This window comes from Acanthopagrus latus, chromosome 23 (genome assembly GCF_904848185.1).
Source record: "Acanthopagrus latus isolate v.2019 chromosome 23, fAcaLat1.1, whole genome shotgun sequence".
NCBI lineage: Eukaryota > Metazoa > Chordata > Actinopteri > Spariformes > Sparidae > Acanthopagrus > Acanthopagrus latus.
Genome location: NC_051061.1, coordinates 21,134,961 through 21,146,122, shown reverse-complemented (window position 1 = coordinate 21,146,122; position 11,162 = coordinate 21,134,961). Strand labels below are relative to the sequence as shown.

The 11,162-nt window shown below is 45.9% G+C and overlaps 1 protein-coding gene across 7 annotated transcripts in view; it reads right to left on the bottom strand.

The window, feature by feature from the left end:
• Positions 1 to 346: 346 nt before the first annotated feature.
• The window catches only part of adgrl1a (adhesion G protein-coupled receptor L1a), a 153,768-nt gene continuing 142,952 nt past the window's right edge, over positions 347 to 11,162 (bottom strand). For 3 of the 7 annotated variants that reach the window (XM_037088523.1, XM_037088525.1, XM_037088522.1), the window contains 3 exons: positions 8,811 to 8,933; positions 6,918 to 6,935; positions 5,892 to 6,811 (listed from right to left, as the gene is read on the bottom strand). In XM_037088523.1, coding sequence (XP_036944418.1) covers positions 5,892 to 6,811; positions 6,918 to 6,935; positions 8,811 to 8,933 — 1,061 coding nt within the window. Of the gene's footprint in view, positions 1,882 to 4,539; positions 6,812 to 6,917; positions 6,936 to 8,025; positions 8,225 to 8,810; positions 8,934 to 11,162 lie in introns of those variants that run through there. The other 4 variants (XM_037088524.1, XM_037088528.1, XM_037088526.1 and 1 more) reach the window with 3 other exon arrangements.

Sequence of the window (11,162 nt, the reverse complement as noted above, 5' to 3'; positions counted from 1 at the left end):
CAAAGGGGAGCTGACTCAGGAAGGGGCTGTGCTGCTCGGCCTCGGTCCCTTGCTTCCCATGGCACACGAATGAGCAACACAATGCTGTCATAACCTGCAGGATGACCCATGAATAAAACATAACCGCTGTGTCAGTGCTTAAAGATGTCTTTTCATTTCCAGTTTGAATCACGAGGTAGACACACTGATGTTTATATGCATATGCTACAGAGGACGATTCATAATAATTTCTGCAAGCTGTTGTGCTTTTATCACACTGGCACAACCACACACACACGTATATAACAACTGAGCCTTTCAGTGTGTTCCCATAGAAATCCTGAAGCATGACTGATGGATATTTTCAATAGTTTTTTATTAATATGTGCTGATACAAGGTCGCTCTGACCTGCGATGACGCAAACACTCACAGAAAGTCATCCCCCTTTGGCCCAGACAGCTGTCAAAGCAATGACCGTGAGAAAAAAATAAATAAATAAAAAAAAAATAAATCAAATAAAACATATAGACATCATTTCTCAAAGAAAACAGAATCAAGGCGTTATATTGACCCCGGTTTACAAATGTCTCAGTGGTACATGATAAATTATCCATTTCATAGAAAAGTCACAGAAAGCTCTGGATACGGTGCTTTATGTTGAACCCCACATGGCACAAAGTCTTTGTTTCTACCGGTGCCTACAGCCTGCTATGTAAAACCACGAGCACCCAGTAATTCATTCCCATTAATTTAAGCGTTTCAGGGACGTCCAATACTGACCAGGTTCTACTGCACTGATCTAATTAATACGGCCTGATACTCAGAATGTCCCATTCACACTTGCTGTAACCAGCTCCTCTACCTCTGATGATGGACACGGACACATCTGAGGCTGCGTTTCCCGGCCTGTCCCATGAACGATCACGGGATGGAGATCATTGCGGCCACAGACGGGCACATACAGGCACAACTCAGCTCCTCCCCCTCTCTCAGAGACGATGCACCCAGCGACGGAAACAGGAAGGAACAGAACAAAAATTCATGCCTGTGTATTGTTTCTATGTCTGTGTGTCAAAAGATATGATTGTTTTGGACCTTGGGGGTCTCGCTGTAGAATGGACCTCATGGGGTAGCATTCGGGGGAACGCCACCCAACCCCCCTTGTCGGTCCCACCCTGTGCATTAAAGATGGCCTGAATTGCTGGCACAGCTCCACGGACACATATTCAACACAGAAGAGGGACAGCACAAACCTCATCACTGGGTTTATGCCGGACCCCTACATATTCTTAGAGCTAATCTAAAGGTACGGTATAGCAGTTATGTGGACACGTAACAAGAGACCAATAACAAAATAGTACTACTTTATCATTGTTTACATTTGCTTTTTAAAAATCTCTATAGGAAAATCCTGTCGCATTTGTTAGCTCTCTAAAAATCTCCATTTTGATCGGCTGATGCGGCAGTGGATTCATTTTCACATTTTTTCTACGGAAGCATTCATGAGACCAAACGACAATCACGTCATCTTTCTTCCTCCTACAGGCAAATCCGTTCCATTCTGTGAGCGGACTGGAGATCTGACACGTCGGCTTGATCAATTTCACAAAACAAACTGATAACCTCTGGACTGCAAGCCACCAACAGAAAGCCCTCTGAGACAAAGTAGCACATCCTCCTCCCTTATCTCCAGATCCAACCCTGCACAGCCTCACTGCCGTCTCCTCGCTCTCGCTGCCTATGGCTCTGAATTTGTGACATCTGTGACATCTCTGCTGATGTTGTCCCCGCTCTGTCCCCTCTTGGGCCCATCTTTGCAGACATAATGACCTTCTGCTCCTCTGTTGCTCTTGAACTCGCGCACCAGTTTCTCCTGGTGTGACATGCGCCACAAAAAATCCCTGGTAAGAAGAAGGAAAAAAAGAAAGAAGTTCTGAGCAAGAAAGGGTCGACTGCAAGTAAACGGACTGTAGGCCTGCTGGGACCTCTGCTGTCTAATGACAGGCTGAACAATGCTGCAGCTCACTCACCACTGACACTAAGCTGGGGTGAGACGGCACTATGTCGAAGGTTGGGCATCCCACCTTTTAAGCAACTTCCCACCTAACCGCTGGAGCACACGCATGTCAGGCTTGCCAGCGGCATGCAGTGGGAACGGTGTTAAACATTTGCAGTTAAACAGGGTCGAGAACGGGAGCGGGAAAGCGAGCGAGGGCGAGTTCACTGCAGTAAATTAGTACCCACAGTGTTATTACAGTAATCAGAGGTTTGGAGGGCTTTGAATGGTGGAGAAACTCCCGTTGTGTGAGTCTCCGTCCAACAGCATGGACCGCAGACCCTCTACTGTATAATCACTATCATTTACCACAGTACAGCACTCCTCTGTTTATTGAGATATTAATCTGGGATAAACAAAGCTTTTGACAAAACAAATTAACACTCTCAAAGAAGTGCTGCACTAATGGAGTCCATTGAGATTGATATTAAAATGTGGATGAGATGGGGGAGAGGGACTAAAAGAAAAAGGAGCTGGGAGGTGCTGGAAAAAGAGCGAAGCGGGCCCAAGGTGACGCACATTCCTCCTCTCATGGGGAGCGTCGGTCTAAACAGCGTTTCTCCCTGGGGCGGGTCCCAGCTGAGCAGAGGAGATCAGCATCAGCACATAATGTCAAATACAATGAAGGGGGGGTGGAGTTAATGATGATGGTGATGAGAATGATGAGGATAAAGATGATGACGGCCGTCTTGTGTTTCCCATTAACACTTCCACCCTGGAGTGAATTCTTTCATCTTCAGTCCTGCTTGTTAAAATACATTCAGTTGTCCTCAGTTGACCAGCGAGCGCTGCCTCGGTGCGTCGCCCCACCACTGAGCCGTGAGATCCCTGCTTCACGCTGTTCAGCACTGCAGCAGAGCAGAATACATGTGCATATTGTCTTTTCATTTGTAAACGGACAGCTCCCAGGGTCAGCTGCAAATCCAAGTCATGTACCGTCAAACCTGTATTGCACATGTTCCCCCTATGGCTCGAGTGATGATACAAGGGTCTTCTGTCTGAGCCTCATCGTGCTCCACGGCCCACACAATGTTACTCACACAAGTGATTTGAATAACAAGAATAAATGGTGGCAAATCCTTGTAATCCCTCTCCCTTATCTGTCTTTAACCCTCTCTCTCTTTCAGCCCCAGGAGCCACAGCTAAAAGCTGTCCTTTGGGTTCTTTTAGAAGTGGGACAGTCAGGCCCGAGCCAAATGTCACACTGCAGTGGGTGCATTTATTTTCTGCTCACGTTCTGCTCACACATCCCACTCTTTTCGCCAGGCGCAGGTTTACGAGGGAGAGAGTCAAAAGAAAAAAAAAGAAAAAAAATCCAATGTCATGAATAAATCAATGTGAATAAATATTCCAAAAACATACATAAAAACTGATAAATAAACCATAACAAATACCTATAAATACAGCGTAGAAGAAGGCAAAGATTTTTTTTTTTTTAAAGGTCAGACAGATTCCAGCTGGATGAAAGGAGCCTCACGAGCGTCTCTCTCTTGACAGCTAATTTCTCAAACGTATCGCTTGCATAAGGTGGCATATTGGAAACACGTTCCTCCCAATCGGTCAACCCTGCTTGTCATTTTCATGGTATATGGTTATCTCACGTCTCCCGAGGCGGTCTGATTTCTGCCGTCCTCCTCGTCATACCTGAACGCCGCGGCAAGAACAACTTCCATTTGAGGCAGAGAAGTAATGGCAGCTCTCTGAGATGAGTATCCCCCATGTCTGATGTGCATTCAAGTCATGTCACAAAAAATAGTCTTTCAGATGTGTGTGCACATACAAAAGTCTGGTGCACGGCGCACACACACACACACACTCACTCACACACACACACACACACACACACAAACACACTTGACGCTTAATACCCACAATCAGCACCTCGGACACACTCGTACTGACACTCATGCACACAAACACACATGCACACGGGAAAATTAATGAATTGTCACATTAGGCTCTGGAGTAACGCTGAAACTATCTTTAAGAAACAGCAAATGCAATATTCTCTGATAGCAAAACAAATGTCATCATTATACATGCTAAAACCCATGTTTGTTAAAAGTATGCCATCTGGTTATATCTTCCAAATAATACAAGAACAAACCAAATCACTTCATGGATGCTGTCGTTCACACACAATGCTTTATCGTGCCTGTGAGGCACAGTATGACATTTGACGACATCTATCTCGCTTTGCCCCACACATCCCGCCCCCCGCTGCCGTCGGCAACGCCACCCTGGGGAGGTCAAAGGTCAAACATTAACAACATGTAACGGATTATATTACATAAAAATTGTGCCAGGAGTTTTTTTTTTTGTTGTTGTTCCATTTGTCATTTGTATAAATAAAATCTACTACACATTATAATCTGTTTCTCTCTCTGCCTTTTCTCTCTCCATTGGACCACAAAGGATTTTTTTCACCGGATGGCACAGTGCTGGGGCACAAGAGCGAGAGAGCGAGCGATCGAGCAACGGGGGAGAGAGATAGAGCGTATCATTCAGGTCACAACGTCCAAAACATTTTATTTTTTTCTTTTGTTGGTTTGTTGCAGTACAAGAAGTCATTTTTCATAGTATTTGTTACCTTTTGTTGCTTTTGATCATCTGGTGTCTCTATTTACATGGTAGGAATAAAGTAGATTCATGTGTGGTTCCTATGTACACGGTTATACCAATTGGTCGACCAGTGCGTTCGCGACGTTTACAGTCCTGCTTGTCACAAGCCACAGACAGGAAACAAGTCCACTTCAACTGGCTAGTCTCTAACAGCAAGGTACAGGGGACTGGGGGGGGGGTCGCAGCTCTCGCAGCCCCCAGAGGATGCAGACCCAAAGTCAACAAATTGAATACTCTCGTCAAAACAATAGCAAGGCAGTCATTTAACTTTTCAAATGCCTAAAGCAAACAACCATAGAGAACAGTGGAGAGGATCGGCCAGTCTTATGGATGCAGTCCTTCTGTTCCGGAGGGGGGGTGGGTGGGGGTGCAGCGCCTCCTCAGTCTCCGTCTCTGCCTCTACTCCACTTCTGTACAAAGTCGTCGATTCACAGCAAGAGAAAATGAAGGCAACTACTCTGAATCAGCTCCCACTGCCTGCTCGGAACAAAAGCTCTTGCTCCCTTTTACTTAGATGGAGTACTGTTTTCACTTCTGATGTTCAGTAATGAGCACTTCTGGATGAGTGAGTGTGTGTGTGTGTGTTCGTGTGTGTGTGTGTGTTTGCTTTCTGAATGTTCTAGTTTCTGTTCTGGCTCAATAAAAGATATTTTTGGCAACAATGAAGAGCTTTCTGTGAGATATTTTTCAGGTTATAATAGTGTACTATATTCCCTGTCTCCACAGCTAACTACTCCTGTCAAATGACAACTCGAAAAAGACCTATAGATGGTACGAAAGGGAAATGAGAAAATATATAAAATGATAATCCCATCTCCGGAGGCAGGTCTGAAGAGAAATTACATCAAAAAAACTTTAACAAAGTTTTAAAGTTTTGAAGTATCTGAAGGTAAAGGGGGTGGATCGGTACATTCAGAGTGCTGGACTTGGCCTTAGGGTACCAAAGGAACTGGGGAGGACCGGAGACGGAGCGAGCTGATGAATGCTCTGCTGAAAAACACCCGTCACTCCTTTCCATAAGACAGGGGAGGATTGGATATAAAGGCTGCTTCTGCAAAGTCAGCCATGACTCCCCCTGAAGGTCACTCTGTTTGCTCATCTGTTAGTTAAATTAAAGTCAAGAGAAAGAAAGGCAACCAAACAAGCAGAAAGTGGAGAGACACGAGAACGAGGCGGGCTAGGAGGCGGCTCTGGCCGTCACATTAGTCCCCAACTTCCTCCTTCAGGCTCCAGTCACAGGCTGGTGACCAGCTGCATCTGTCCGTCTCCCTCGTTGTGGGCAGGCTCCTGAGCCTGGTGGCCCTCCCCGCTCGGTCTCCGGGGCGGGGCCTGGTAGAAGGTCTGCATGGGGGCCCCACGAGAGCCCAGGGCTGGCCTCCCTGAGCTGTAGTACAGCTCTTCAGGGGGCTGGGCCGAACGAGGCACCACCTCCAGGGGCTCAGGACTGCTGTCGGGGTAGGGTGAGTCTCGCAGGTTGGTGATGCTGGTGTACAGGGAGTCACGGGCAGGGGAGTCTGGCGCTCTGTTGCCTCCCTGCCCGCCAGCACTCTGGCCACTGTGGCCGCTGTGGCCCAGGCTCTCGGTGAGGTCGGCCGTGTAGCTCTCCGACTCCTCTGGATCACTTTGGTAGAGGACCGACTGGGCGCGCTGCAACAGCAGAGGCTCCTCCAGAGCTTTATAAAGCAGCTCCACATCCTGCGGGGTCCGCTGTCGCCCTTCTCTCAAAAAGTCCTCGTCGTCATCCATGCCCATAGACGGCTCCGGCCTGGCCCCCGTCGTACCCCGACCAACCCCACCATGAGGACGTCCCCTGGCCAGGCTGCCACATACCCTGTCCCCGACGTCACCTCCGCCTCCACTTCCTCCTCCAACACCACCTCTCAGATTGTTGTGCACAAGCTCAGAGATTATCATTTTCTCAAAGGCGGCGGCATCAGAGAGATTTCGTCGGATGCCTCCGCCTCCCATGGCCTCTGAGCTGTGCGTATTGAATTGGGATGGGGGACTGTCTCCACCCCCGCCACCGAGGAAGTCACAGCTGCCCCCGCCTCCACCCCCTGGGCCACTGCGCAGAGAGTAGCTGTTGTTGAAGTTACCATTCAAGGGCAGAGTTTCCATACCACAGGGGTCACGGGCCTTAGATAATGTGGTCTCTGGACACAAAGAGAAGACGGAGACGGAGTCAGATTTAAGTGTCAGTAAGAGCAGAAGAATCCATATCCGACAGAAAATTGTGAGCAGGAAGTGAATTGCACTTACTTGGGTCACGGAAAGTTCCTGTGTATCCCACAGAAAGTCATGTGGGGTGAATAAAAAACAAAACAAAAAACACACTCGTCAGTAAGTGTTCTTTAATGATGCAACATTAACTTGATGAATTCCTTTTCAAGACATTTCAAAAGGGAACCATTAAAGGGATTAAAAAAAAAAAAAAATCTTGTCAGTCCACCCCTTTTCTTTTATCTCCGTCTCTCTCACTCTCACATCCAACCCTCCAAGTCTCCCCACATTCACAGCACATTAACTCTGATTTATGCAGAGTTAGTCCTGTTTGTTTGACATCATATTCCTCCAACATCTACATCGGAGCCACAGAAAATATTCTGGATATTTATTTACCTCTGTCAGTGATACCTGCATACATACATAATTCATACTTGTACAGTAGAAGTAATGTTTATTTTACGAGTCCCCTTCAACACACCAAAGACGTTGTGCTTTTTCTCCCAAATTACCGTCACTCAGTAAAGCCCAGCCAAAAAAACAGCTGCCCAAAAGTCAAAAGTGTGTTCATTTTTAAAATTCAATGTGTGGAATGACTTTAATCAGCGTTCTTCTTCAGTGGTGGTGTGGGTAATTAGACATTCTAATGAAGTGCTCTCCCTACTTCCTCTCCCTCTCCCTTCTAAAAATGTCTTGGCTGCCAGGCCTGTGGCCATCAGGCTTGACGTATTGTGCGGAGAGGCTTTAAAATATTTAACAGAAACGCCGCCTTAAATTTCAGTCCTCAGACACGGGCCTGATACTGAGCGGGTGCACACTCAGCCAGCCACCAGCCACACACAGTGACAGTTCTTGCTTACCAAGTGAATATTAGTACTGTAGTGAGGCAATTACCAGAACATGTCTAATTCAGCAGTTATAGGCATCCAAAGAGTGGTGTGGGACTGCAGCAATGAGATAAAACAGCCATTAGGCTGTGTAAAGTGCCCCACTCTGAGATAGAAGCACACACACACACACACACACACACACACACACGCACAGACACACACACAGGCCCTTTTAGTGAACACTCACACCTGACTGACCTCCACCCAGATGGACTGTCCCTGGCCAGTGAGCTGTCTGATCCCTTTCTATGGCCGTCATGATTTAAGCTGACTACTTTTCCTGTCTGGGAAAAGCAAAACTGTCCTCGAGATTTCTGGCAGTCACAGCTGTAGCTAAACTTCTAATCAATTTGTGGCTGTTCCCATGAAGATTCGAGATCTGACCAGATGGCTGGTTAGGCTGTAGGCACTGTTTGGCTCTGTTCTGCTCAGCCTAGTGAATCCGTCTGACAGCTACATAGTCGGAAAAAACACGACACACAAACAGGCTGATACACACACGTGCAAGCACTCAAATACAGTAGTACGGCTGAGCAATGTATTGATATTATTTCATCACTGTGATAAGAGACATCACATCATCCTAGGTTGTGTATATCTTTATATCATGAGGCAGAAGTGCTCCTGGATTTACAGGGTGAATTACAGTAAAGTGATGTCATTTTCTGAACTGAGCAGTCTGTTCTACTTGTCTTTACCCACTGAGTCATCACATCCACACTGCTGATGATAATCTATGATTTATCAACACCTCATTGTGTTAAAATTAAACACATTTGAAATCTTTTTATTGTCCAGTTTTGTGGAGATTTCTAAAATCAAGATATTCACTGTGTATTGCTATGCAGCCTAAAATATCACATTATTATCTGAAGGTCCTATTTCCCAGCCTTGTACAGTACAGTAGTGAGTTTGTGTACCCAGTGACAGTATAACAACAGAGGGACGATAAGCTGAGCGCATACTGTACACACACACACACACACACACACACACACACACGCTAACAAGACTGCGCACACACACACGAGGAGCTAACCGGTAGAGTTGAAGACGCCAGGTGAGGGCGGGGTGAAGCTCTCAGCCAGCAGAGTGTTGTAAGGAGAGGTACCAGTACGAGTCTGCAACACGGGGTTCGTCAGAAGGTGGTTGCCCATGGTCGCTGCGAAACACAAACGTAAGTATAAATAGGCTTGAAGCTTTTCCTCAAATGTATGCAAAGCAGACACAAGCAGAAACACTTTCCACAATAGGTGTAACGTTTGGAAATTTCCACACTCAGTAATAACATCTGGAATCATAAAAATATTTACTGTTTATTCAGATGGGGCTATTTTTGTTACGCTGGTGCTTTCTGCAGTAATGCATTTCACAGTGTTCCCCTCGATGTTTATGCTTGCTGATTGTAACCTTTGAGTAAAAATACAATTGCAGGGGAAAGGTACTGTTTGGAGCATTGCCATTCTTTTTTTCTTTTTTTCCTCTGGCTCCTGACAATGTAGTCAGATGGGGGAGAACAGTAATGCATGCCATTATGTAGTCTAGAGGGTGCAGCCATTGAAACACAGTTAATTTTCCAGTGAAATGTGAATGCCACTACAAGACAAATATAATTCAAAGAAATGGTGCACTGAGAATGTTGTATAATGCCCATGTATGGCTCGAGCCTGAGGCAAGTCAAACAGAAATGCCATGAAATTAAAAATAGGACAGCATGACGGAGAGTGGTCCAAGGCAAAGTGCAACCTTCAGGTCTCACGCCTACCGTTCATCACACAGCAAGGGAGCAGGGAATGCTAAAAAAAAAAAAAAAAAGCCCATAAAATATGCGCTCACGCACAGCTATTTATTTGTCATTTTCCCCCCTCTCACACTTCCCCTGTCCATCTTTCTGGCATGCCACACAAACCCTCTCCCCGCGTTCTCTGGCTCGTTCTGCTGTGTCTTGACTTAACCACATTTTCTCAGTTCCTCCTGCCAGAATTTTTTACAAACAACACTAAATTAGGTGGGATTAGCTGTCTGTGTATACCTCATAGGAATACCCTGTAGAAAATTAAAGGAACTAGCTTTAAGTGGGGAGGAAAGTAGGACAGGGGGAATCATGGGAGGCTGTGTGTGTGTGTGTGTGTGTGTGTGTGTGTGTGTGTGTGTGTGTGTGTGTGTGTGTGCATGCTGTCTTCTGGACACATTGCTATTGTCAGGAAGAGATTGCGGTTCATAAAGAAGTGAAGTGGAGAAATCAAAGGGATCCGAGATGCCAGTGATAACAGCGCAGCTTCTCCTCTCCAGATTTGGCCTCTTTAATTACTCCTCCATGATAGCGCCTCTCTCTGTATCTTTTTTTCTTCTCCCTCCCTCCCGCGCACCCCTTTCACTTTCTGCCAACTGACAAACTTTTCTCAGAAGCACAGAAAATAAAGGCTTCACAGCACAGTTGCTTGTGTTTGACAGCGCAACATGGAATGATCCACATTGCGTCTCCACCGGGCCTGGTGATTGCTCTATCGTGACGAAGAAGCTCTGGAAACCCGACCCGCCCGACCACACACGCACACATACACAGATATCACACACACACGCACACTCGCACAAACACACACACACCTTTCATCCATCCTGCTCACTTGTGGCACCCCTCTTCCTCACCCCCTGCCTTGCTCCTGTCACTCTCCTCAATTAGAATAATTACCCCCTGTTCGCTCACACGCTAATCAGTTCATTAAAAAGAAAATGGATGAAATTAGCATAGAGAGTGACGGCTGATTTAGCAACTGCCTCTGTGTCATCATCAACACCACCCCCTTCCCCACCACCTCCACCCCCCCAATCCAGAACCTGAGCCAACCTTGATTGTGTCTGTGTCACTGAAGGATGCGGCAGTGACGCCACCAGTTGCTGAGGCTGAGACAATCAGTGACTCCACACACATTTCTCACTGCTCTGGCTCTTAAATAATTGTAAGTGCGCTGTTCATGCGCTGTGTGAGTTCAGAGGGGATGTGTGCGTCACTGCATCCAGGGTAAAAAATAGAATAAATGTGTGTTTGGATGGGATCAATAACATGCAAGTACAGAAAAAGGCTACAGGGAGTTCAAACGAGGGCTGGAGATTTATCGTGCGTTGCTTTTACAATACTTCGCTTTAATAATGGAATCACAGCTCGAGCAATTCTGTGATATTTTACTGCACACATCACTATTTCTGTGTAACCTATGTGAAATACAAAATGAATAATATATATATTATATATATTAACATTTAAGTTTTTCAGTATTTAAATCAGTATTAATTTGACATTAGTTTGCAGATTTAGATCATAAAAATATGAATCAACTAATTAATTATGATGAATATTATGGATTGAGCTACCCAGCACATAAAAAATTAG